We start from the raw sequence: 27727 nt of genomic DNA on the forward strand, positions 1-27727 counted from the left end.
TGGGGGGCGGTGGCGGGGAGGAGGCGGAAATCCTCAATAAATAAATAAATTAAAAAAAAAACAATAAAAAAAAGAAAAAAAAACACGGATTGAGTCATCTCCCCAGACTCTATGCCTCTTTTGGTCTGTTTCTTTGTTTATGGAGCACAGTCTCAAGTAGTTCAAGGTGGACTGGAACTCACTATGTAGTTGAGGTTGCCCTTGTATTTGTGATCCTTTTATGTGCACATGGAAGCTCTGGGATTGCACGCATGTGCCTCATACCTCATTTTTCCTTGCTTCTTGATCTGCCTTCATGATTCCTCTTTGAGGAGATAGCATTACAATGCACAGAGGACGTGCACATGAGTACAATAGATGGCTTCTGGATCGTAACTCCTGAGCAACAATCACCCTTCAATTCCTTCTTGCCTTATCCAATCACCTGATCCTGGGTTGAAATCATAGCAAACTGTGTTTTTGGAGTTCTAGGAATAAGGGGGCTGACTACTATTTCTCTAAATATGTTGAGCTTGAAAGGCCAGAGATAGATTTTTTAACTGGACAGGATAGGAATGAGGCACAAGAGCATCCACGAAAGCCAAAACTAGGAAGATGTGTGAGACCCAGCATGATGCTAATATGAGCACTTACAGGCACTGTTAATGTGTCTTAGGAATTTCATAGAAAGTATTGCCTCTTGTCATTCTCTTTAGTAAACTAACGAGACGGGCAGTCTCATTATCCAACCTTTATCCAAGGGTAAGGGCGCACAGAGAAGTTAGGTAACTGGCTCAAAGTTATCCAATTTTCTGTGTGTGATGGTGCATGCCTGTCATCACAGTGCTTTGGAGGCTGAGGCAGGGGGATCACAAATTTGAAGTCAGCCTAGGCTACAAATCCTGATTCAAAAGCCCCCAAACAAAACACGCAACACAAAAACAAAAGTTATACAGCTAGTGAGTGACACAGTCAGATTCGAATTTAAGAACTTTCCCACTGACTTCGTGTGCCAAGGAAACAAGATGGATTGCTCAGGTCTTAGTTCTACCAAACCTTGCCTTCCTCCGTTAGGTACCAATTGTTATTGCCAAAGAGAACCCGAACAAAGCAGGAGCGCCCCCTCCTGGAAGAGTCTGACCTGTAGGAGTCCCACGCTTTTGCTTTCTAAAGGAGCTACTCTGGCTTTGCCAAGTTCTTGTGCCGCCTCAATGCCCCTCCGCTCCGCCCCCACCCCACTCCCACTCCCCCTCTCCCCACTCCGCCCCCGCCCCACTCCCGCCGCTCCTAGTCCGCCTCTCTTCAGCCCGCCTCTGTCCTGTTCTTGCCCAATCCTCTTCGCTGCACTCTGCTCCCAGAGGCGCGCGCAGACAATGGCCGAGCTGCAGCCCAATAGGAAGGCTCAGTGAGAAAGAGCGTGGGCCTCTGTCCTCACGGACTGACGGGTGGCTCCGCCCCTGCCGCGCGCAGACTAGTGGGCGGAAAGACCCAACTAACTGCTGTAAGCGTAGCTGTGTGGCCGCGGCCTGTAAGCTTGGGGGCGTGAACCGGTTGTGCTTCAGAACGCAAAACATGGCGGAGAAGGGTACAGCCGCCAGTAGCGGCGGCAGCTCTGGTGACAGCTACTGCGATGATGTGGGCGATGACCATGTGGTCAAGGCTGCTGTGGAGGTGTTCGAAAAGCTGAAGGTACTGTAAGCCAGGGACTCCAGGATGGGAGACCAGGCAGGGCCCTACCTCAAGGCCTTCTGGAGCTTTCTGTGAAAATTGGCCACTCCACAGGTATCCACAGTGGTGGGTCCTGGCAAAGCCTTAGGGGCGACTTGTGGATTGTCTGTCTTAGCTCTTTGGGTTCCCGGACCTCTGCTCATGCATTCTCCACCGAACTTTGTAATATTGAGGCTGAGAACTTGGAGTGTGTGAAGAAATGAAGGGTGTAGGCCTCACTCTCAAAGAGTTAGAAGTGGGTGGAGTTGGGTTTGGGGACAGCCATTTTGCTGGATTAGAGGTAGGGATTCCAGGTGCACTTAAGGTACATGCAGCAGTGTAAAGTCAGAGAGCTAGTCCAGGACCCTTGTCCCCCTCACTAACCTCCCTCCCATCTCCCCTTGCCCTTGACTCTGATCACCTTCACTTTCCATCCACCAGCCCTCAGATTTAATCTTAGTCTTTCTAACCCACTCTTAGGCATTTTCCTAGTTTTGTGGCCATGGAGCTCAGAGGGAACACATTTAAAAGTGGTGGTGTAGCAAGTCACAGGAGGTTTGGGTGAAGATGAGAGGGACTTGAAGTTTTGGCAAGACCAGGAGGTGCTTCTGGCTGGCACCATGCTCTTGGAGGTGGGAAGTGTGTGGCAGGATTAGGAAGGGGTCCTGAGCACTAATTGACAGAAATGCATTGCTACCCTACAGTAACAGGTTTTCTTTTTACTTTCCCTTTCCTTGCTTAGGCTGTAAGCTGCCCCTTCCTTGATGGTCTGTATATTGCAGAGCCAAAGACAATTCTGGATCTGCTATGTAGGCCCTCAAAGTACCGGATGGACATACTGGAATGGATGTGTATGCGGTAATGTCCTGTATTCTTTTCCTTCTCTTGGGGTGTCTCCTGGGGGGAACATGGGAATGTGTCCTCTCAAAGGGTTCCAGGAGAGCAGCTGGTCAGTTAACAGTGCTGGCTACAGAGCCTTGGCCAAGATGGTGGAGAAGTAGCCCTGACAGTACACGATGAACTTTAATGAAAGCCCTGGGATTGTGATTGTGTTGGGGGATTTGATGTGGCCTATGTTTATGGAATTATGATTACTGTTGGCTTGATGCACACCTGATGATCCAAAAACCCAGTAACAGAAAATAGCTTCCTAGATTGTTCTTCCTCACCCCAACTTTCAAAGAACCAAGGCTTTTCTTAGTGTATCCTGGGGGCAGTGTTTCTAAGGCAGCCTGGTCCCATACCTGTCTCTGCTGCAACCCTGGGGCAAGTATGACTCCAGGAAAGAAAAAGTCAGTCCTGTTTAATCACTGTGTCTTCTCCACAATATTGGGTCAGCAGGCCCAGATACTATGGTCCAGGCCACACATATCACCAAGGTGATACAATAGTCCTACAGAAAGAACATTTTGTTGTCTGGGGGTTACCTGCTTTACCTACATCCAGAGCTCTTAGTTTATGTGACTAGCTCCTTGGGCTGGTGGGGGGCAAAAACATATTCTAAGGCTCCAGAGCCAAACCAGGGGTGGAAATCAGGGCTGGATGGGCTTTTCTGAGGGAATGGGAGTTGTTGGAGGCCTTCTCCCTTGCCTTTCTCTGTGGAACCTTTCTACCCAGCTAGGAACTCTTTCAAGGCTTGCTGCTCACTGAGGCCTCATTGTTATGCTTATCTGTGTGCCTCCCTCAAGGACAGGGCTGCACAGCCTTGTGAGCAGAGCCTTTTCCTTTGGAGCCTTCAAGGGTCTCAAAGCAGAGCTCAGCAAGACTTTTTTCTATGAATGACCAGCTGCTGCTGCTCCAACTCACTCTTGCCAGGGTAGCCCAAAAGCAGCAGAGACAGCATCATCAGTAATGGATGGGATGATGTAGCAATGAACTTTTTTAAAAACCCAAACTGGGAGCCTACGTGTGGGCTTATCCCACATGGATTGAATTGGGGATTTTGAAAAGTGTAAAATGAAACAGAACTCAATGGCAAATGCCCTTAATCTGAGAGGCAAAGCAGGTGGATCTCTGAGTTCAAGCCAGACTGGTGAGTTCTATCTAGGACAGTCAGGGCTACAGAGTGAGACCCTGTCTTGAAAAACAAAAAACAACAAAAAAGAAAACTATAAATTGACCTTCTCTAAAAAGAGGGTATATAGCATTGGTATTTACTAATGGTAGAGGCAACCATAGTTCCTTCATTATATACTCACTGGCCTCATCTTTTTGTGTTGGTCATTGCCTAGACAATGTCCTAGGCTCCAGGGATACCTAAGGGAAAGCCAGTTTCTGGTCCTAGCCAGCTTTCACTCCAAGAGGGCAATAGAGTCCCATGGAAGTCCCATTGCCAAAGAGGTGTCATTGTTCATTGGAAGACCTTTGAATCAGGGCTGGCCAGACTGACAAGGAGTGAGCGAGATGGATTGAATGGAAAGTGAATGCCCCAGTTGGTGTGTGCTCAGGCCAGATTGTGAGGTTCCAAAGTCTTCCCTTCTTGTGCACACATCACTTTAAAATATTTATTTATTTGTTACATATATAGTATTCTGGTTGCATAGATGCTTGCAGGACAGAAGACGGTACCACATCTCATTATGGATGATTGTGAGTCATTATGTGGGTTCTGGGAATGAACTTGGGTCCTCTGGAAGAGCAGCCTGTGCTCTTAACTTCTGAGCCATCTCTCCAGCCCGGCACCTACCACTTTTGTGTGGGAGAACTTTGAGTATTCACATTTCTGAGGGAATTTTTTCTCAAGTATTTTCCCATAATAATTGATGGTAAGAATCACATGATACTAAACAAATCATTTAAAAGTGTCTTTTCACTGGCATTTAGCATGTACAGGTAATTCTCTGTTTAGAGAATAGTTATGGAGGGGTGATGAGTCAGGCACCTGATCGAATTTGCTATTTTCCCACAGGGTCTGTCCCTCCTTGCAGGACAAGTTCAGTTCACTGAAAGGAACTGTGGGGGATATGAAGATACAGGGTAGGTCTCTTTATGGGAGTGTGACATTTGATGGTGAATTCTGGACAATTTTGAACTTGGTCACAGTGTCTCCCTGAGTTGTGAAATTTCTATGAACTGATCTTTTATTTTGTATGGTGTATGCTCTGTGGTTATTATTAGAGCCTTCTAGAATCAGGGCCTTCCCTGATACGGTGTATGGGAGGCTTCTCACAAGACCAAATAGTACATTGGCCCATCATAGCACTAAGACGTAGAGAGCATGATTGTTTTGATGTTATCAGACGTCACTGGTTTGTGTGCATATTCTGTCCACATGGTATTCCCATGAGTCCCTTATTGCTCCTTGCTATGATTTGCCTTGTAACCTTATTAGTTTGATGGGTTTTCCTAGAAAGTCTCTTTAACTTGGTATGAAAATTAGATGAAGATGAGCAAAAATGCAATTTGTGTAAAAGGGTAGGGTTTTTTCCTTCCTTGTAGTGTGGCCAAACATTGATAAAATTTAAAAGACTTTCCATCAGCCTGTGTGTATTCAGAATACTGCAGGGTGGGTGAACTTAACTTGAGCCTCTAACTGTGCACCAACTGGCATTGCCAAATCAGTTATCTGGGGAGAGTTGCCCTCTTGGATTCAGTAGGGTGTTTCCTGTTGGCAGGATTCCACTCATAGGCTCGGAAATAGTACTTGATTTCTCTGGAAAGCCCTAGCCTGCAGTCTGAACTTCACTAGATCCAGCCTTTACTTCCCTCTGTGAAGATGAAGGCCTTTGCCTGCTTCATCTCCTTAGAATGTATTGAGTACTTGTCAGAGTGGAAGTTGAAACAAGGACAGGTAGTGGTTAGTTCTCGAGTTTGGCTGACACGTGAGGCAGTGTTTGAAGTGCTAGGGTACAGTAGTGAACTGTGCCACCCTTGTGGAACATAAATATCAGATGATGGATAACAGATGCTGACTAAAGAAGACTAAACTTCTCAGTGATAGGCTGCTGAGAAGGGTGTAAGCTGCCAGTTAAAAAAGGTGACTTAGGGAGAGTTGGAAGAAGGGTGGTCTTATTGAGAAGACGGCAGAAGGGAGGAACTCAGCCAGGCTGAGAGTACTGTTCAAGGCAAGGGAACAGCAAATGCAAAACACTGATTTGGGCTATGCTTGGCAGCTTTGAGGAAGAGCAGGGAACAAAGATGGCTGAGGCGGATTGGAAATCAGGATGGGATAGGGTTAGCACCTGCTAGGCATTATAGATCATGGAAGGGCATTGGCTTTTATTCCAAGGAAGGCTGAAACATGATTAATAAAAACTCAGAGAGAGAAATTGGGGTTCAACCTGGAGGTCAGAAAAGCAAAACATCCAGCCACTAGCTCTTTCTTCTACCTCAGTCTGAAATGGCCATCTTGCCTCCAGGACTCTCAGAATGAGACTGTGTCTGTGAGCTGCCTATTCCCGTTTTATAATCCTCTCTAGATTTGGGATTAAAGGCAAGCACCACTTCCACCTGGTTTCCATGGCAAACTGGTGTGGCTGCTGGGATTAAAGGTGTGTGTCACCACTGCCTGGTCTGATGACCAGTGTGGCTGTTTTACTCTCTGATCTTAAGGCAAGCTTTATTTATAAAAATAGGAATGAAATGCCACTATAGGTTTTATCTTCCTTTGGGTTCATCAGGCTCTGTGGGATACTGTAGTAAACATAGGAACACGGAGGCAGCAGTACAGCTCTTGCAGTGACTGAGGCACAATATTGGGGAATGGGTGGAAAGGTGTGCTCTGCAGAATTTGTTGAGAGGAGGAAGACAGGGTCAAAAGGGTTTAAGGGCTGTGGTTGAAGCAGGCTGGTGTGGGGGCACAGTGGCATCTGCAGAGTATTCCTAGGGCCACATAGATACTCTCTGCCACTTCTTCCAGTGAGTCTTTCATAACATGTCCTACACAGGTTTGCACCCGCTCTGTTGCTGCTGAGGCATAGCCTGGCCCGTGAGGGGTTGAAGGTACTTCTGAAACACTACTTTCTGGCCTTTGTTTAAATACTAGATAGTCATGCAAAGATGTGCTAAATGTTTCCTGTTCCTTGTGAGGCCTCAGACTCCTTATCTGTAAAATAGAGCCTAGACTCACCTTCAAGATGACATGTCAGGAGAATGAAGGGCATTTGGGACATGGACAGATGTGAGCCATGGATCATTTTGTTTTAACTTCATGAAGTCTCTAAAAGGGTGACATGTGGTGCATGCCGGAGTCCTTCTGATTTCTGATGGCTTCTCAGGCAACTGATCATCTATGTCTTGTGTACAGAGTATGGTGAATAACCCTTCATTTACTTCTGTGTCTGTAAACATATCTAGAAAGAGAAGCCTTAGTAGTACCCTATTTGCTCTTAGTTCTGGGATGTCTTGTATCCTCCTCTTTTTGAGAGGGTGCCTGTAGTGACAAGGTCTTTGTATTCTAACAGAGATGGTGAAGCTAGGCCATGAGCTGATGTTATGTACACCAGATGACCGGGATCTTCTGATGGTAAGAAAGGACCCTCTTGTCTCCCTACAGAGGATGCACATGCTTTTGTCCTAGGCTGGTGAGTGGATGGGAGAGGCTTCTGGCTCCAGAGCCTGCATGCCTGGCAAGACTGCTTCTCTAGGCGTCCCTAGGTTAAGCGCTGCCAGAAATCTCTGAGGGAGATAGGCAGAATGGGGAGGTTTGTAGTAGAAATGGAAATAGAGGTGGATATCTGGTTCATGATGATCAAAAGGACAGTTCTCACTTGCTGATGTCATACTTGGCTAGTATGGTATGTAATATATAGTATCAAGATAGGTAATATATTTCAGTCACTGTCACACCCATCCTGAGCAGACAATGTTTTTTTTAGCTCCATTTCCCAATTAGGTATCAGAAACTCACTTGAGATCACGTGGTAGCTAAACTAGGCCTACAACTCAGGACTGTGGCTCCCAAACCCATGTACTTTACCCTACCTGAGGGTCCCTGATCTACCTCATAGTTAATTCAGAGAAACCCTACCCTACCGTTAAAATGTCTAAATTTCAAATAATTGTTCCCAATTATTTGTTGTGGGTGATGGGTTGTGGACAGTCTGTGTGTTTTTGTTTGATTCCCATTGTCATATCTCTTGGATATGAGCTAGGTATGAAGTGATTCTGTTTTCAGTTTTGAGGAACTAATGAACCATTTTTTGGTGAGGATGTGCTGCTTTGTGCTGTTGAGTCTCTCCAGTGAGGGTTTGTTTTTTAAGTAGGGCAGGTTCACAGGAAATTGAAGATTAAGAACATAGAATTCCCATCTGTTTTCTGTCACTGGCCCCATTTGGCCTCCCTCACTGTGGAACATTTGTTACCTCAGTAAAGTAACACTGATAAGTATAACTGTATCTCCCAATATGCAGTAGGCCATACTTCTCTTGTTTTGCTTTTTGCTTGAAGTTGTCACATGGTTCCTTTCTCTTCTGGTTCTTTACTGATACTTCATGTTTTTTGTTTCTTGTTCACAGTTGTATAAGCATTTTTCTGATGGCTGCTTAAAACTGTCAGTTCATCTGCCTCGCGTCTAATGAACATCTTTTCTAACGCAAATTGAGGTCTTCATGGTTTTTCACGGGTCAGATTTTTATGGATTTTTTTCCTGGACATGGTGGCTAGTATTTGAATCTTGTTAAATTTCATGGAGAGTTGAGATCCATGTGTTCCAGCAGACTTGCTTTAGTTTATGCAGCCAGGTCCACCCCTCCTCTCTGGCCTGAACTTCCACTGTCAGCTCACCTTCTTACCATGCATCCTGTATGCGCCACCCAGTGGTGAACCTCAGACCTGGGCCTGGCTTTTCCCCTGGCTTAGTAGTCAGTCAGCGGTGCAGAGAGGGCTGGTTCAGACTTTCTGAAACTGATTTATGTAGTCATTTTCTTCATCTCTTTCTTCTATACCATATCTCTAAGGCTTTCAGTTCCTCTATCCTCTAGCTATAAACCATTTGCATGATTGATGCAATAGCAATAGGGCAGAGAGGAAAAGCTAGCAAGAAGTTCACAAAAAAATACTTTTTATCACTGATCACAAAAACAATGAAAATTACGACTGCAGTGTTATGCTCCACTCATACCATAATGTCTAGAGGTAGAAGGAAATAACACAGGCTAACAAGGATGGTGAGACAGGAACCCTCATACATTGCTAATAGAGACATAAAATTGTGCAGCTACTGTAGAAGACAGTTAACACACATGTACCAGAATTCACTGTGAATGTTCATAGTGGCTCAGAAGTAGAAGTACCCTTTAATGCCCATTAACTAGTGAGATAATTTTCAAGAAAGAAGACATCACAGCTACATGTGACAACGTAGGTGATCTTTGAGGATGCTAAGTGAAAAGCAGTCAGATAATAAATATAAGTATAAGGTCATAAGAAAGGGTTACAAGATTCCTTATGTGTAGACTGTTGAGAAGAGGTGAATCCACAAAGAAAGATAGGCACATAGTGATCGCTACGGGCTCAGGTAGGAGGCAATAAGAAATGACTGTTAATGGGCCTAGAATTTGTTTTGGGGGTTCTAAAATGTGACCATGGGGATGGAAAGATGACTCGATGGTTAAGAGTACTCACTTCTCTTTCAGAGGATAGATTTAGAGTCAGTTAGAGTCCCACCCAGCCTCAACATGGTTGCTTACAACCACTTGTAACTCCATTTCCAAGGGATAGAATGGCCTTTTCTCTCTCCTTGGGTGCTTTACACATCTGGTACACAGATACACATGTAGGCAAAACAGCCAGACACATAGCATAAGTAAATAAATTTGTAAAATAATTGACTATGGTGATGGCCATTTTGTTCTTTGACTATCCTGTCAAAGAACAAAATTTGTGGACTGAATTAAATTTTAGCAAACTGAAACGAAAAACAATGTCTCTAAATGAAAAAAGAACATCTAGGAAAATAGCAAGTGCAAAGGCCCTGGGTTGGTCTGTGCTTGATATGCTTAAACAACTGTTAAAAGGCTGATTAGGCTAAAGCCAAATGAAAACAAGGGAAGGGAATAGAACAGACTGGGCAGGTGTGATGGCCTTTGTAGGCCAGAGAAGGGTTTAGTGTGTGTAAGGTGGTGGCCTAGGGAACTTGGAGCTAAGGAACAGGAATTTCTGTTTCGTCTGACAGAAATAGCCATGGTTAAGATGTGAAGATGGGGTAGATAGAATAGACCTTGAGGGACCTGTTCGCAGTTTACAGCAGTGGCCAAGCATGTGAAATAATAACTTGAATGCCAGTGATAATGGGGAAAGTAGAGGAGTGGCCAGACCCACTGGATTTGCTGATGTAGTAAGGTAGAGGCAGGGACAAGGCCCAGCAATCATACTCTGGTAAGGTCTGAAGAATGAATTCATAAAAATTCACACTTTACCATTTCTCTAGACCTTCCCAGAGTGTGATTGTTGGGTCTTGCCCTTTGCTAGGGAGCAGAGAGGATACAGAGTATGGTTTAGTTATGGGCTTTAGTAAGGTAACCACAGACCAGCCTGCTGGAGGTTAACTCTACCTAGGGTCTTGTAAGGGTTGGATTCTGGTCATCCAGAAGGGTTGTAAGTGGCTTTGGGGAGCTCATTGGGAGATATTGAGCAGGACTACATGGGGCAAGTCTGTGATGATGAAACCCTAAGCAGGCTACACAACCATTCCAGAGCGTGCGATGGGGTAGGTAATGGAGCTAACTCTCTACTAAGTGACCAAAAGCCTTGTGAGGTCTTGAATGACAGCTGCACTTGTGTTTTTGTCTCGACTGTTTCCAGTTTAAGCAGTGTAATACCTTTTACCCCTGGCTGCCCTGCAGGTGTGTTTCTTGGGTAAATGGGGAGACTGAGTGAACAAGAAAGTAAAATAAAATAAAATAAAGTAAAATAAAATGTCCCAGAAGCAAGTGTCAGATTGAAGATGTTTGAAGATGTTTGGAGTGTGTTTTGCTAACTCACTCATTGTAGCCAGAGATTGTTTGTTCATTTCCTGGCTGCCTGGACCTGAATAATCACACAGAAACTATATTAATTACAACACTGTTTGGCCTATTAGCTCAGGCTTCTTATTAACTAACACTTACATCTTAAATTAACCCATTTCTATTGTTCTGTATATAGCCACGAAGCTGTGGCTTACCCAGTAAGGGTCCAGCATCTGGCTCCTTCAGCAGCTACATGGTGTCTCCTTGACTCTGCCTACTCTCTCTTATTTTTCCAGCCTGGCTATATTCTGCTCTGCCATAAGCCAAAGCAGTTTTATTCATTAATCAATAAGAGTAACACATATACAAAAGGACATCCCACATCAACTCATGGAGGTGGCAGTGAATCTTGGAACTGGGCTTTCTCTGAGACTACTCCTCTCCAGGGACCACTTGGCCCCTTTCACTTCAGCATCTGCATTTACCACCAGCTTTCAGTCTTTGTTTGCTCTTCAAGGTGATTTTGCACTGGTGATGGTGATTAGTGACTCTTTGATTAGTCTTCCTCAGAATTGTGTGCGCCAGGCCAGGGTGGTAAGAAGGTACACTTAAGGGAATAGGCCTTGCTTGGTGCCCTATTTTCACAGGAATTTGTGGAGTGGTCATGGCCTCTAAGATAGTGTCTGCTCCTGGGGAATCATCGACTTTCTAGAAGAAGGCAAGCCTTGGACTCTTCACTGGGCAGCTCCCTGCATCACCTGGGCAGATGGGCAAGCAGGAGACCTGGTCAGCCCTGCACAAGTTGCTGTACAGAAACCTGTGGCCTTCCTGATGGAAAGTCTAGGGGCCCCTGCCGGAGAACAGGCCACCTCCAGGCCTCATGCTGCACCTGTTGGCTTCTGCCATTCGTGGCCAGAAGGGATTGACTGAGGTGTTTGCTTGGAGGTGTCCCTGTGGAATAGGCTACCATCAGATCCCTGTGAGCTCTATTCTGCTTTAGTAGGCCCTGCTGCATGCCACCCACCCATTCAATAAGCCTTCCCCCTCTGGCTGTGTGACAAACTCACACTGTAATATGTTTTGACAACATTTTGCGTTTTGCATTTGCAGTGTGCTTCCAGGTGTCATTGCAGCCTGAAATGTGGCCTCAGAAGGAGCACTTTGTGGCAGAAGTCTGAGGATGCTATTGCTGAGCCAAATCAAGAGGCTACCAGCAAGGGTCAGGGATAGGAAAGAGGAACTGTCTGGCCATGTCGCTTGCCATTGGCCACAGCAAGGGCAGCATAGGATCGGGCATCTGGAACAGTTGTCTAGGCCTGACCTGGGTCTAGTGGCAAATGTATGTGGCTTTCCCTGCCAGGGCTGTGAGTGTCCCCAGAAGCAGCTGCAGTTCATGGACCAGTTGCTGGATATAATGCAGAGCCTGGCCACTGGATGCTTCAGTAGTTCTAGGTAAAGGTGTCAGTGGCATAGGTGGGTGCCCTTGACAGATAGTCTTGGTCTTAGCTAGGGGGTGGTAGGGTGGTAAGGGAAAATATCTTCATCTGGAGTCTCTCTGTACCCCTGTGGCAGCAATAGTCACATATTGGTCCAGGAATTACAGAACTGATAAGTTGAGACAGTTAACTCTAGTCACTGTCTTGGGGGTTGGACTGGCTGTTTAGAGGTCAGGCAGTGGCCCAACAAGGGATAGCTGTGTCTCTGGGATGTTGGGTCATTGCCTGAGATCCTTGCACTGTAGACTTTGGGGGGAACTAACCTATATGTATAGGAGTAGAATTAACACCTGGGTGTCTGCAGGCAAGAGGCCATTAGCGAGGCCAAAACAAGCAGAGGCTAGGGATGTAGGCAGTAGAGCTCCCCATCTGGGACTGCTGGGCTAATGCTCCTGCTGATAATAGTGTACTCAGTGCCTGTCCTATTTTTGCAGCGTGAAGGAACACATTGAAGACACCACAAAGAAAAATGAGGCCTTGCTAGGGGAGCTCTTCTCCAGCCCCAACCTGTGGGCAATCTTGAAGCCTGAGAATGACCCATGGCCCCTGGACATACAGTCCTCTCTCAACAAGCAATGTGATGACCTGCCAGAGTAGGTCTCCAGGAGGGCTCTACCTGGTATCACCCCAACTTGCTTCTGTTCACTAAGGCAGAGCTTATAGTGGCCTTCTACCTACAGCAGCAGTAGCAGAGAGCCGACAATGTCCTCTCCTTTTTCCTCCACAGGGCTGGCTCCGATGCCCAGTCAGAGGGAGAGAAGGTGGCAGATCTGGCCAGGCATCTGCAAGAGAGTGCTACTAAGCTTCAGACACTCCGAGACCAGGTAAAGGGCACCAGCTCTGGGGACTTTGGGACTTGGGGAACAGACCCTGCTGAGTTCTAGGGCAAGTGATGTCCCCCTCAGCGTGGTGTGCTGGGAGGCTTCAGTGAGAGTGCTGAGGTAGTGCTGAGGGTCTGAGCATAAAAGGAAATAATGGATTTCAGGTGGCAGCTGTGCACCAGGCCTGACTGTACGCCTTCACATGTCTTCTCACATTCAGCCCTACTGGCATCTCTTGACCAGGCTAGATATTTATTTGGCTATGGGGATTGAGGCCTGTGCAAACATTAGCCTCAGAGCTGAGGCTCCATTCACACCCCCAATCTCCTCCTTTATGGAAACTTTCTTCCTTGCTAAGGTGTGCTATGTTATATCAGCCTGTGTTATGTAGGCTGATGGCAGCCCAGGCTGGCTAGGCAGAGCATCCTCAGGTGACTGTTACCCTTGATTTTGCAGTGCTTTGCATGGCATAAAGCAGGGACTGACAGCAGTCCCATAGATCAGAAGCTTCGTCTGGTCATCTCTGACTTCTACCAGCTTGTTTTGGCCTTCCTCCAAGTCTATGATGATGAGCTGGGACAGTGCTGCCAGCGCCCAGAACCCAGCCTGCACCCAAGTGGCCCCATCATCCAAGCTGTCTATCAGACTCTGGCTTCCTGTGGTCAAGTAAGACATCTCCCTATCTCTGTATCTATACCTTAGCAGCCCCTGACGTCAGGTCTAGGGGCTGGGAAAGAGCTTGAGAGGGCTTGGCCTGGGCTCTTCAACTAATCACATTGTAGTACTTTGGATCTGGGACCTTTGTCAGGTGAGGACAGACATTCCTGGCACCTTGGGGAGGTGATGAGAGCTGATGTGGACGTTATCTCCAAGAGCTTCCCCCCCCCCGACTTAGGAGGATTCCATTCTTACCTCTCATACCTCTAGGGAGGTTCATGCATTCCCTGCATTGGGTTCTACTTGACTCAGTCTGGTACCCTGGTCCTAGTTTCTATGCTAAAGTTGTTCTCACATGCCCAAACCTGCTGTGCTAGCTCTGATCTTGTGTCCGAGTACTAGGCCAGACAAACAAACAATATAGGAGGCAGTTGGGTTTGTGGCTAAGCCATTGAGTGAACATGGCTCTGTCATATTTCCGCTTCTCAGAAACCAGGCTCAGCAGCTGGGCTTAATTCCCATTATTATGCAGTGTGCACAATTCTGACTTTGGCTCACAGTGCCATGATGCTGATTTTAGGTTAGAACAAGAAAACCCAAGATTTCCAAACCTCTCATAAGGCTCCCAGTACAGGGAAACTCTCATTACAGAGGCATTTTTGGTAGAATGTTTCTTTTTCTGCCCTACCATTTGCTGTAGTCAGACTGTCACAGCATGTAGTGGTAGCATGTCACTAAACTGAGGGCTGCCAGAGTACCATGATAGTGTGTAGTCCCCACTGAGCCAGGAAGAAGGAGACTTGGGTTTGAAGGGAAACTCTCCAGCTGAGAGTTCTGTCTCTTTATGTTGTCTGTCTTTTGGGGCTTCAGTGTAAGATTGGGTGGGAAGCAACAGATGTCAGCAGACGAGCCTCACTGATGCCTGCCTGTCCTCTTTGTCTTGGCAGTTGTTGAGAGTCGTTATGGAGATTGCAGACACCTCTGCTGAAGCTATGGAAGCAGTGAGGAAGCAACAAGGAGATCCAAACTGTTGGGGCAGCAGCAACTCTGGGATAAGTCTAGGTAAGTGCCTGGGGCTGAGGGGCAGTTTCCCTGCCTACTTAGGCCAAGTATGCTCCATGGCAGGGCCTCTGCCTTTCTGTGCTGGGCCAGTTCTTAGGAGACTGGCTGCTTAATTTTTTATTTTAATGCTTGTTTTCTTTCCCTTGAAAAAAATGCTTCCAGCATTCCTGACAGGAAATTTGGGTAACTCAGAGATGTATAGAGGTAAAACTAAAAGAAATAAACCACATTCTGGCAACCACAGACGCTGGCTATGATAATTTTCATCAGTTTCTTGCTATTCTTTAACCTATTTTCATTTCCTTTCTTTTTATAATTTTGCTATTAGGAGCAAAACTGTATCTGCATTTAATTTTAATTATACTCCTCTAAGTTTGTTATTGTACTCTTTTTGAGGCAAGGTCTTTCTGTAAAGCTCAGGTTTGCTTTGAATTCATGGTAATTTTCTTGCTTCAGCCTTCTGAGAACTGGATTGAAAGGCCTGGGCCTGCAACACCATACCTGGTCCTACATTAATGAGTGTGGCTGTGTTTCAGCAAAATTTCATCTATGAAAATACACAGCCAGCCTTGGTTTGTTGATCCTGCCATCTAGTGCTACATCTTACCCCATGTCATTGCGTTTCTATTGCTATGATAACACCCCATGACTATAACTTGGGGAGGAAAAGGTTTATTTTATCTTATAGTTCCACACCACAGTCGATCACTGAGGGAAGTCAGAGCAGTAACCAAAGGCAGAAACATGGAGGAGGAACTGATGCAGAAGCCATGGAGGTGTGATGCTTACTGGTTTAGTCAGCCTGCTTTCTTACAGCACCCAGGACCACCATCCCAGGAGTGGTACCACCTACAGTGAACTGGGCCCTCTCACATCTATCATCAAACCATTTGGTGGGGACATTTTCTCAACTGAGATTCCAATCTCTTCCCACATGACTCTAGTTTGTGTCACACTGTGCTGTCAGTGCTCTAATCAGCGTCCACTCTTTCTGGACTTTGGGCTTCTTTCAATTGGGGGCTCTTTTATTTATTTCTTTGTTTTTGAGAATAGAATTTACTATATAGCCTAGGCTTGTTTCAGACTTAACAAGAGTGTTGGGATGACAAGCATCAGCCTCCATACCCAGCCAGTTTGAGATTTTTACAGATGGCACTGCTTTGGGCATTTTTGAACATATATCCTTGTGTAGACATGTACCAGTTTCTCCAGGATGTCTTTCTGGGAGTAGAGTTACTCCAGCCTGCCACATTGCCTGGCCCCCATGTGATGTTCCATAGCTGCACATCCCCATCAGCACTAGCCGTGGCCTGACTTTAGTTGATGATGTGTACGGCATGTGTAACAGCATTTTCCTGCATGTTTATTCTGTATTTTAGTGAGTGCCTACAGAGTTGCACGTTTGCATACATTTATTGATTATTTAAGCTTTCCTTTTTGTAAAGTGTTTGTTAAAGTCTAACTTGTAAAAACTTCATGTTTTCTCATTGATTTGTAGCTTTTTTTATATATGGTACATTAGGTTCTTGGATGCTTAGCATAGTATACACATCTTCCACCATAATGTGGCTTATCTTTTCATAACTTGTGTGTGGTCAAATGTAGCCATAATTCCTTTATGGAAAGCACCTTTTATATTTACTGTAGGTAGCATTCCTACTATGACAAGGAGCAGGTTTTATATCATTCCTTTCTGTGGTTAGGTTAGTAATCTTCCCAGATTATAACATGAGAGTCCAGTTTCATTGTATTCTGTATGAATGTGCATCTTCCCAGGATCACTTAATGGAAATGCACTCTTTTCCCCATTGGTCGATAAAGCCATCATTCTGTTAGTCATCAAGAGTCTCTGAGTTCTCTATTCTAGTCTGTTTCTCTTTTTTTCTGTCTTTGTACTATAGAGATAAGAAAACAAATAACAAAATAAATCCATAAAGTAAAAATAGTTTTTTCCTTTTCTCACTTCACTGGAGATTAAATCTGGACTTTATATATGCTATACAAGTGAGTTGCACATAAGCCCTATTTTAATAACATCTTTACTCAATCTTTCAACAGTAAACAATCTAGTTGTGTGTTTTTTTTAAAGGATACTAACACAGTTCATATAGTTGAACAACCATCACAACTAAGTCTGGAATATTTTTTTAATATTTATTTTTATTTTATGTATATGGGTGTAGTTGTCTGCATTTATGTCTGTGTACAATGTGGGTACAGTGCCCACTGAGGCCATCAGATCCCTCGTGACTTGAGTTACAGACAATTGTGTGCTGTCTTGTGGGTGCTGGTAATCGAACCTGGGTCATTTGGAAGAGCAACAAATGCTCTTAACCACTGAGCCATCTTTCCAGCCCCTGGAATAATTTTTATTATTCCCCAAAGAAGTTCTATAGCAGAAGCTAGGTGTGGTGACATACCCCTTTAAATCCCAGCACTTATGAGGCAGAAGCAGGTGAATTTCTGTGAGTTCAAGGTTAACTTGGTCTATGTAATGAGTTTCAGGATAGCCAGAGCTACATAATGAGACCCTATCTCAAAGAAAAAAAAGAAAGAAAAAATAGCAAGCTCTCCCATTTTTCCCCCAATTCCCAGCCCTTGACAAACACTGATCTACTGTCTTTCTCTATAGTCTTGTCTCTTCTGGACATTTTTCTTATAATGGAATTGAACCTTTAGACTGTCCTTTTTCACTAAGCACAGTAGTTTCAAAGTTCATCCAAGTGCTATATTCTTTTGTATGGTTGATATGGCTGTGAGGAATAAATAAAATATTTTTGTTTATTCATCTATTAGGAGACATACAGATTATTCCTTCATTTTAGCTGTTAGGAATAACATTGCTAGATTTTTTTTTGTGTGTGTGAATGTGTTTTTGATTCTCTTGGGTCTAAAGCAGAATTGCTGGATCATATAAACTTTTAAAAAAATATTCATTCTCTCCCCATTTGCCTTCAGGATTACAACTAATAACTTAATGCACTCTGGTACCAAGTTAATTTCAATAGTACACAAAAGTGTGCTTTAATAGAATTTCTTTGTCCTCTCACTTAAGTTAGTTTTAAATTTAGATTGGAAATGTATTGCCCATCAACATGGATTTATAATTCCTGATTTATGCAGTTGCATTTGAAATTAGAAGAAAATTACAATCAAAAATATATTTATGCAGCCAGGCGGTGGTGTCGCAAGCCTTTAATCCCAGCACTCGGGAGGCAGAGGCAGGCGGATCTCTGTGAGTTCGAGACCAGCCTGGTCTACAAGAGCTAGTTCCAGGACAGGCTCCAAAACCACAGAGAAACCATGTCTCGAAAAACAAAAAAAAAACAAAAAAGAAAAACATTTATGCTAGTTGTCATATTTATCTGTCTTCTTACTTTTATTGGTGTTTGTTTAACACAAGGTCTTACTCTGTAGCCTTGGATGGTCTGAAACTCACTATGCTGATGAGGTTGACCTCAAATACTCAGCGATTCTCCTGCCTCTGCCTCCCGAATGCTGGAATTACAGATGTGAATCACAGACCTGGCTTTCAAGTTTATTCATTCCTTATTTCTTCCCTCCCTCCCTCCCTCCCTCCCTTCCTCCCTCCTTCCTTCTCTCTCTCCTTCCCTCTCCTACCTCTCTTTTTGTTTTTTTTGACATTTTTTGACATTTTTTTAAATTTATTTATTTATTAAGGATTTCTGCCTCCTCCCCACCACTGCCTCCCATTTCCCTCCCCCTCCCCCATCAAGTCCCCCCCCCATCAGCCCAAAGAGCAATCAGGGTTCCCTGACCTGTGGGAAGTCCAAGGACCACCCACCTCCATCCAGGTCTAGTAAGGTGAGCATCCAAACTGCCTAGGCTCCCACAAAGCCAGTACGTGTAGTAGGATCAAAAACCCATTGCCATTGTTCTTGAGTTCTCAAGTTCTTTATTGATATAGGCTGATAATCACTATCTAGTCTTCATTCATGCTTTGTAGGGAAGGTCCATCAGTGACAAATTCCCTCAGTTTTTGTTGATCTTAGAATGCCTTCCTTATTTTCTCCTTCATTAAAAAAATTCAATGTAATATTTTTATCAATTCTCTGAGACTATTATACATGTATTTTGATCATATTCAATCCTTACTTTTACCCTTAATGTTTTTCAGATTTATCCTTACTCTTCTTCTAACATAATGTCCTCTTTAAAAATAAATCCCACCAAAGCTAATTTGTGCTGTCCATGTGGTGTGTGTGTGTGTGTGTGTGTGTGTGTGTGTGTGTGTGTGTTTGTTTGTGTTTGTGTAGGGTCATTCACTGGAGCGTGATTGATGCACCAGGGGGCTCATTCTTAAAGAAAACTGCCTATCCTTACCCTAGTATTCATCAGCTGCCAGTAGCTTCATCATTAGGGGTGGGGACTTGTGAGCTGCTCCAGCTTCATGCTAGAATGTCGACAGGCTTGATCTTGTGTAAGCAATCACAGTCACTGTGAGTCATGAGTGCAATGTCCCTGCCATGTTCAGAAGACCCTGTTTTGCTTGAGTACTCTCTAACCTTTGGCTCTTATGGTCTTTCCGTCTCCTCTTCCTTGATGTTTCCTGAGCCTTGGGGGTTGGAGGTATGATATAGGTTTCCTGTTTTTGAATTAGCACTCCACAGCACTTTGAGTACTTGTGAGTTTCTGTTTTAACCACCATCCACTGCACAAAAGTCTTTTCAGAGGCATCTGGTTTTCTCCATTTTTGAAGGTTCATTTGGCTCTTTGCTCTTGGATGACAGTTCTTCCATACTTTGACTGTATCATTCCACTGCCATTTGGCCTTCCTAGCTTCTGATATGAAACCAACTTGTATTCTTGTTAAAGGCCCTTGTATGTAACAGGTCTCTTCATTTTCTTGTTTTCTGCTTGTTTCTGCCTTTTGCCAGCTTGGTTATAACATGTCTCATTTTGGAGGTCTCTGGACTTTTCTAGATTCCTATTGTTCACCAACAGTTAAGCAGTTGACAGTGCTTCCTTCTCTTCCACTTCTTGTTTGCTCAATCTCAGGGTCAGCCAGGAGGTGGACTAAAAACTTGTTCAGATTCTCCTGGGCATTTTCACACCGCTGGGCTTTTTAGGTCCTTTTAGGTACCCTGTGGACTACTCACTTCCCAACCTTTCCTTCCAAGCTTTTTGATTTAGTGTATTATTTCCCCCAACTGTTTTAGTGAGCAGAAAGTAAAGCACTTGACTATAGCTGTTTTCACTGATTTCCCCCCCAAGTATTGGTCTTAGATCATAGGCTTTGTGCTGTCTCCTTTGGGGACGTTTTTCCCCAGTACTAGAGAAAGGGTCTCACTAAGTTGCCCAGGTTCGCCTTGAACTTGTGATACTCCTCCCTCATCCTCTCCAGTAGCTGTATAACCAACCAGGTCCTTATTGGGATTTTCTCTGACTGCTGGCCTTCTTTCTATGTTGTGCCCTGGCACACACCTACCAAATGTATATTAGACACTTGGGAGTCTTTTCTTCCTTATTGAGCTACAAGAGGATCCTCCATCTTAAAATTTATTATAGTATTTACCCCAATCACCAGTGTCACTGTTGCTCTCACTATAGTCCACATAATTACTATTAGTAAATTGTTCATAATCTATGCTGTCATTACTACAATAAGGATCATTAATAGTCTTAACATTGTGCCCGCTCACTGGTGAGTAGGGCATACTAGCACTGGTAGCCAGCTTGGCAGTATGAGTTAGGCACCCCCACCCCATTCTTTGGTTCCTAGTGGCCTCAGGGATGTGGAGATGGTGGGCTCCCGGCTCAATTCTTGTTAGTGCAGATTTCTGATGTGCCTTGAGACAAATTCTTGGGCAGTAGGCATTCCCGGGTAAAAGGAGCAGTGCCAAATCTACTCCAAAGCCACTTGAACCTTTGCCTGCTCATTTTCTACCTGACCAATTATAGGTTTTAGCCTCTATGAGAAACTACCTTCCACTTACCTGGGAGAGCTCTGCATTTGCATTGGGAATACCCAGCCTGGCATACCTGTGACCTGTGATCATTCTGGCTGGAATGATCAAGTTCCTGGTCAGCCAGGTAAAACACTGAATAAGAACAAAAGAAGTAGAGTGAGATTGCCCATTGGGTAAAGGTACCTGCTGCAAAGCCTGACAACCTGGATTTGATACCCAGAATCTACAAGGCAGAAGGAGAGAAGTAACTCTTGAAAGTTGTCCTTTGACTTACACGTGTGCTAAGAACATGTATGTTCATGTGTGTGCATACACATACATAAAAGAAATACATGGGGCCAGAGAGATGGCTCAGCAGTTAAGAGTATCTGGGTTCAGTTCCCACCATTCCATGGCAGTTCACAACCATCTGTTACTCCAGTTCCAGGGAAGCCAACACCCTCTTCTTGTCTCCACAGGCACCAGGCATGCACACAGTGTACATAGAAACATACAGTTAAAACATTCATACACATAAAATAAATCTTTAAAACAACAAACAAGCAAAGAACTTACAATTGGGCAGAAATCCCTCATTGTATTCAGTAATTGTCTGGTTAGGGCCCTGGAGGTGAATGCTCTTACAGAATGTGTCCATCAAAGCGAGGCAGCTTGGGCTGTAGCAACTACTTTCGAGAATGTCCTTCCTCTAAAGCAGTAGTTCTTAACCTGTGGGTGGTGATCCCTTTGGGGGTCTCATATCAGATATCCTGCATATCAGATATTTACATTACGATTCATAACAGTAGCAAAATTACGGTTAGGAATTAGCAATGAAATAATTTTATGGTTGGGGGTCAGCACAACACAAGGAACTGTATTAAAGGATCATAGTATTGGGAAGGTTAAGAGCACTGCTGTAAAAGCCTTAGAGCAGTTCTGTGTTGCTGGCTTTGTTACTGTGTGCACATATTGGTATCTGATTAAAACCACTCACCATCAAAACCAGAGTAACTCCTGGCCTTTGAGATGGCAGACACCCCTCTTGGTCTGAGCTTTGATACTGTCTGGTCAGTGTGATTCAACCAGAGACCCCTGAGCTGCTGGCCTACCACCAGTCAAAGGGGCTCCCAAAGCAGCTCCCTGATCAGTGTTTCTGGGTCATGGTAGATGTTATACCCCCAAGCTCCAAGCCCTTTGAGGACCAGGTGGGAGTGGTCCCCTTACCACCTGGTCATGCCCAATGACAGCCTGAGCAGAATAGGGAGGACAGGGGCTCCGGTAGGAAGACGGGGAGTCTTGTATGGACTGGCAGCTTCTGCCTCTTTCAAGCTTGCAAGCGCTGAACTGACTTTATTGTTTGTGTTTCTTTTTCTGTATAGCCTCAAGGATTGATGAAGTAACCCAGAAGTACAAGATCCTCACTGACAGACTGCACAGAGACACAAGATAATGTGGGGGAGAAGGCCCTCCCTGGAGCTGTTGGGGGGGAGCAGGTTCCAGTTCTGTTCATGGCCTACATGAATTTCCACTTGCTTGGTATCTGCAATTGGAGGAAAAAAAGGAAGAGGGAGGTGGAGAAGGCAGGCAGAGATGGGTAGGACAGGGGAGCTAGAAATAAAAGAAACCTTATGTTCTGAGAAGTTGCCTCCAGACTGCTGTTTGTTTCTGCTTATCATACTCTTCCCCTCTGGCCTGGGATGCTCAGCCTCTCTTCTTGTCCTTGTCCCTGCTATTCTAGGTTAGCCAGATGGCACCCTTCTACTTCCCCAGTGGGCCTTGGCTTTTTCTCTCTGCTGCTTCCATTCCTTTCTGATACTGCCTGGTTAGGGTGACCATGCCTAGCCCTGGAGGTCTGCACTGCACCTTGTGATGACACTTCTTCCTGCCTCTGTGCCCTTCACCGCCTTTCCTGCCTCAGGGTCCTGCAGATGCCCTCTTTGCCATGTCCTTGGCAGCCGGGCTATTTCTTCCTTCTTTCCTAGGGTACTAGGAAATTCTCCCTATGATCCAACTGGCTGTCCAGGAAACAGTGACCCAGTATCTTTTTGAGTAGTATACTTGTCACAGCCACCTCCCTCCCTTCGAGCACCGGAACAGGAATGACTTAGTGAGGCCCATTATCACACCTGTGGCTGCCTGCCTCACCCTGCTCCTGTAACTGCACCTTTGCTCCCCCAGGCTCCCTGGATAGTTTTGGACAGTTGGGTGCTAGGCCCTTTCTGCTCAGACACTGATGGGTAAGCAAGTCCTTGTTCTCTATGACAGACTCAGGAGCTCCTGCAGTGGGCAGGTACAGCATTGACTACACAACTTTGGGAGGCCAGGCCCGCAGTGTTGGATACCTAGCTCTGGAATGAAATCTTCAGGAGAGGCCATGAATGGCCTAGCCTTCTAGCTACTCTCACGTCTTGATGGTGTCCTTCACCTGAAGTCAGGTGAAGCAGGAAAGAAAGGCCTTAGAGGAACATTTCCTAATCTGTGGGTTATGACCTTCTCGGGGGTCGAATGACACTTTCACAGGGGTTGCATATCAGATATCGTCCATATCAGATATTTCCATTATGATTCATAACAGTAGCAAAATTAGAGTTATGCAGTAGCAATGAAAACAATTTTAAGGTTGGGGTTACCACAACTGTATTAAAGGGTCACAGCATCAGGAAGGTTGAGAAGCACTACTCTACAGTCTTAGAGGTGTCCAGACTGCCTCTTTCCACTTCTGAAATGGAAAAAATCGGCTCAGGGCTGTTTGGGTCAGGCCTCATTACCTCATGGCCTTCCTTTGCCTGCCTATCCTCCCTGCCTTCTCCAAAACTCTACTAAATAAATGCTTGTAACAACATTAGGTGTCAAACCCCTGAGTGTCAAACCCAACAGCAGAGATCACCTTCCTGCTTGCTGCTAGAAAGTGGGGCCACAAGGTAGGGGTGATCTGCAACCAGACAGTTCTATATTGGAGATGTTCCTGAGGCCACCCCCTGTTTACTAAAGTAAGACTAAGGTCCTGTTCTCAGCATGATTTCCCATTCACAGACTAAACATAACCCAAGTAGATACCCCTGTCACTCCTGAGATTATGGTAATCTCATGAAGGACGTCCATATCCCCACTGATGGAGGAAACCAAGACCTGGAGAAGAGGATCAGCTGTCTGTGTGTAATGTGTCCCAGCATAGGGCTAAGGAAGCACCACACCTGGTTTATCCAGATCTGGCAACCACAACCCAGACCCTATGAGACTTTGAGGTAGGGCTTGGTGGAAGACAGGCTTCCATCACACTCTGACTTCCTCCTACCTGTGAGGACACATTCCTCTTGATCCATGACAGTACTCATCACTCACTAGAACCTGCGTGCGGCCGGAGCCCTGCTTCCCAGTCTGTAAATATGGGGCGTGTGTCCTGGTGGCTGCAAGCTCACGAGGGGGCGGTAAGCAAGCCGGCTGCACAGGTCCTGCGGCCTCAGGCCTCCTGGTTGCCCAACTGGTAGCTAGGGGCGGGCTGTGGCCTCTGATTAAAGGCTGCCTGGAGCAGCCTGTGCAGAGACAGGTGCCCAGCAGCCCAGGAAGCCAGCTGAAGCCTGCCCCAGGTAAGCCAGTGTGGTGGGGATGGGTGGACAGTGTCATGAGCCAGGAGGCAGGTAGAAGCCAACCTAAGACAGCACTTGTTTGGTAGAAAAATGGGGAAATTAGGGTCTTAATGTAAGATTCCTCTGGTGTCTGCTACCCAAAGGTAGCAAGCAGGGCATAATTCCTGAGGCTCCCAGCCAAAGTGTCTACCAAGAAGCTGGGCCAAGGCACCATTTGTGGATTACACCTGCCTCCCTCCTTGCTGGAGACAGTGACTAGGTCTGGGCCTCGCAGCAAAAGGGAGAGGGGCCTGGGCACAGCAGGCCTTTTGTGTCTGGTTAGGTGGCAGAACTAAGATTAGCTGCAGAGAGACCTGGGGAAAGGAGGAGGAGGGATGGACAGCAGTAACAGATCCTGGTCACTTGATCTCAGCCCCATGGTGTCTCCTTAAAAGTGTCCCTGGATATGAGTCTTAGAAACTTTGCCTAGCACCAAAGGTCTCATGAGGTGGGGTGGAGCCATAGGAAGTGAGGCCCTGAGTGATAGAGCTTTGACCTGAGGGGCTGCGGGCAAAAGGGCCTTGCTCCCATTTCTTTAGCCCTCTGGCTTATGCCACTTGTTCTGGTGCTTTAGGCCTCACTGTTCCTGTGAGAACGTCAGCATGTCTGAGCCGCCCCGGGCTGAGACCTTTGTATTCCTGGACCTGGAAGCCACTGGGCTCCCAAACATGGATCCTGAGATTGCGGAGATATCCCTTTTTGCTGTTCACCGCTCTTGCCTGGAGAACCCAGAGCGGGACGATTCTGGTGCTCTGGTGCTGCCCCGTGTGCTGGACAAGCTCACACTGTGCATGTGCCCGGAGCGCCCCTTCACTGCCAAGGCCAGTGAGATTACTGGTTTGAGCAGCGAAGGCTTGATGCACTGCCGAAAGGCAGCTTTCAATGACGATGTGGTGCGGACGCTGCAGGGCTTCCTGAGCCGCCAGGAAGGCCCCATCTGCCTCGTGGCCCACAATGGCTTTGATTATGACTTCCCACTGCTTTGCACAGAGCTACAACGCCTGGGTGCTCATCTGCCCCAAGACACTGTCTGCCTGGACACACTGCCTGCGCTGAGGGGCCTGGACCGTGCTCACAGTCATGGCACCAGGGCTCAAGGCCGCAAGAGCTACAGCCTGGCTAGTCTCTTCCACCGCTACTTCCAGGCTGAGCCCAGTGCTGCCCATTCAGCAGAGGGTGATGTGCACACACTGCTTCTGATTTTCCTGCATCGGGCTGCTGAGCTGCTCAGCTGGGCCGATGAGCAGGCCCGCAGCTGGGCTCACATTGAGCCCATGTATGTGCCACCTGATGGTCCAAACTTTGAGGCCTGAGACATGTTCTTGCTCTCTGTAGTGCCCACATGGCCTTCCTCAGCCCGACCTAACTGGCCATAGGATCCCAGAGCTCTCTTTGTGCCCTACCTCCAGCTGGACACCCTCTGGCCAGCCTGGGCTCCTGCAGGTTGCTCCTTCAGGGCTTCTGCCTTTCCTCCCATTTCTCAATAAATATCAGCAACTATTTACCAGCTGACTTACTGGCCAGATTTCTCTCTGCCCACACCCAAAACCATCACACCAAGGCACAGATAGGGGCCATGCTGGCCTGACTCTGAATGTACAGAAGGGAAGATGTCAGTATGCAGGTTTTTCCAAGGGGTATATGTTAGGTTGGGGTGCTGGACCCTAGCCCCTGGCTGTCTCTCTGGTGTGTTTCATGGTCCCCTTGAGTGTTGCCCCTTTCTGCTAGGCCCTCAGGATGAGCAGGCTGAATCTGCCGGGGAGTGGACTGGAAGGAGTCTGAGTCTGCAGAGCTAGTTCATGCCTTCTTCAAAGCCTTGTCCCCCTCTGTCCCTGCTTGCAAAGTAGCATCAGTGAATTGATATAGGGCATAAGGTAAAACAGCTATCTCTATGTTTGTGGACACGGTACATGGATGCCACAGGAGGAGGGGTCACCCAGGCAGGCTAGGGTGCTGAACTTTCCTGAGGCACAGAGGAGAGATATGGATTGATACATAAGGTACCTCCCAGAATGGAACTCATCCCAGCTCTCAAATCCTTCATGGAGTGATTTGGGTGCACACCTTCTCACCAGCTGCCTCAGCTGGACTGCAGGTTTCTGGTGAGCTGCCTTTGGGGCCCCACCCTCAAGCACTCCTGTCTTGTGGGAAGTCAGACCAGGTGAGAGCTGTGTCACCAAATGCTGGGGCAAGTAAGAAGGGGTGGGGTGGCCACACCCCAGAGTGACTCGTATGACCAAAGCCTCCAGCTTCGTCCTAGCCAGCCTGGCCCGTTTGGGAACCCTAAGTAGGTCAAAATGACTAGAGAGGCTTTGTGTGGGGGGCAGGATGGTGAAGCCAGAGTACTGGTGACAGCTGTAGCAGAAGAGTCTCTTGACCTGGCTGAGACAGAGGACAGTGGAGGTAACAGAGGGTTGTGTCTAGAAGAAAGGCAAAATCTGATTTGTGTGTTTGTTGTATTTCTCAGGCTGGATTACCTTCTGGCCAGGCTCAAGTGGACAGCCTATACCAGAAAGTGGTGCCCTTAGAATGCTGCCCCTGCTACAGGTCAGAAAGACTCAATTCCAGAATATCTGTGCCTTATGACACCTCCACAGTGGTCTTGTTTTGTGTTTTTCCCTCCCTGAGGTTGAGGTTTCTGCCTCAGCCATCCAAGCGCCCTTGGCCTCCTGGTAGTCTGGTCTTGAAAATTGTCCCCAAGTCTTTCATGCCTACTCAAGTCTTTCATGCCCACTCAGACTGGTCAGGCTAAGCACTAAGTGCCTTTCCATTTAGCACAGACAAGCTGAGACAGTAATATGCTGATGAATTCATGCCAAGTGGCTTTCCAGGAAAGTAAATGCACTCGTTTGTGTGTGTGTGTGTGTGTGTGTTCCACCCATATGCGTGCTGGCTCACAGTTTCCTTTCTCTTAATGAGTAAGTTAAAAATAAAGCAGCAGAGATATACTTAGCACTTCACATGTTCATACTACCCACTATGTTATGGCCACAGAGGCAGCATTCTGATTTAATCTGCAGTGTTAACATGTTCCCCATTATTTTCTCAAGGCATGGCAGTCAACAAAGTAAAAATAAATTGAGCACTACCATGCCCTGGCCCATCAACCTTTATGGGAGTAGTTCTTTCGCTGTGGCCAATAGGAGGAGGACAGAGTATGCACAAGACTGTCCAGGAAGAGATTTGTGGTTTCACACTATGGCATTGATTTTCACTGTGCTCTGCTAGATGCGCATCAATACACAGTAACAGTAAAATGTGGCCAGTTAAGATGTGATAGATTTGGGGTATCTCCTTTAGTTTTCAAATAACTTGCTTAATTTTTCATTTATATTACTTATTTATTTTTATTTTCTGGAGGCAGGTCTCATGTGTCCCAGGCTGTTCTTATACTTCCTATGTAGCCGAGGCTGACTCTGAACTCCTGATCCTCAAGCCCCCACCTCCTAAGTGCTGGAATGATAAGCAGGTGTTGCCATGTCCAGCTTGTTTACATAATTTCATTTCTAACAGATGTTAACATTTAACAATTGCCTCTCAGATTTTCCAAACATTTAACATCCATCTGAATGACTAGAA

At 46.0% G+C, this 27727-nt stretch overlaps 2 protein-coding genes across 2 annotated transcripts; both read left to right on the forward strand.

Moving 5' to 3' along the window:
• Positions 1-1435: 1435 nt before the first annotated feature.
• Haus7 (HAUS augmin like complex subunit 7) lies at positions 1436-22162 on the forward strand. Its single transcript, XM_005371828.2, has 10 exons — positions 1436-1668; positions 2429-2544; positions 4595-4662; positions 7089-7150; positions 11935-12026; positions 12505-12663; positions 12798-12894; positions 13348-13557; positions 14496-14610; positions 21902-22162. The coding sequence occupies exons 1-10, from the start codon at positions 1552-1554 to the stop codon at positions 21970-21972; spliced, it is 1107 nt and encodes a 368-aa protein (XP_005371885.1). The 5' UTR covers positions 1436-1551; the 3' UTR covers positions 21973-22162.
• Positions 22163-24750: 2588 nt separating this feature from the next.
• Trex2 (three prime repair exonuclease 2) lies at positions 24751-25461 on the forward strand. Its single transcript, XM_005371830.2, has one exon. It carries the CDS (start codon positions 24751-24753, stop codon positions 25459-25461), a length of 711 nt encoding a protein of 236 aa, XP_005371887.1.
• The last annotated feature ends 2266 nt before the right edge of the window (positions 25462-27727 follow it).

This window comes from Microtus ochrogaster, unplaced genomic scaffold, assembly GCF_000317375.1.
Source record: "Microtus ochrogaster isolate Prairie Vole_2 unplaced genomic scaffold, MicOch1.0 UNK129, whole genome shotgun sequence".
NCBI classification, from domain to species: Eukaryota; Metazoa; Chordata; class Mammalia; order Rodentia; family Cricetidae; genus Microtus; species Microtus ochrogaster.

What these genes read in the sequence shown, in the direction of transcription:
- Haus7 (XM_005371828.2), top strand. Translation starts at nt 1,552, where the DNA reads ATGGCGGAGAAGGGTACAGCCGCCAGTAGCGGCGGCAGCTCTGGTGAC. An exon ending in ATGACCGGGATCTTCTGATG is followed by an intron (nt 7,151 to 11,934) that starts GTAAGAAAGGAC and finishes TTTCCCTGCCAG; the next exon opens with GGCTGTGAGTGTCCCCAGAA. An exon ending in GGATGCTTCAGTAGTTCTAG is followed by an intron (nt 12,027 to 12,504) that starts GTAAAGGTGTCA and finishes CTATTTTTGCAG; the next exon opens with CGTGAAGGAACACATTGAAG.
- Trex2 (XM_005371830.2), top strand. Translation starts at nt 24,751, where the DNA reads ATGTCTGAGCCGCCCCGGGCTGAGACCTTTGTATTCCTGGACCTGGAA.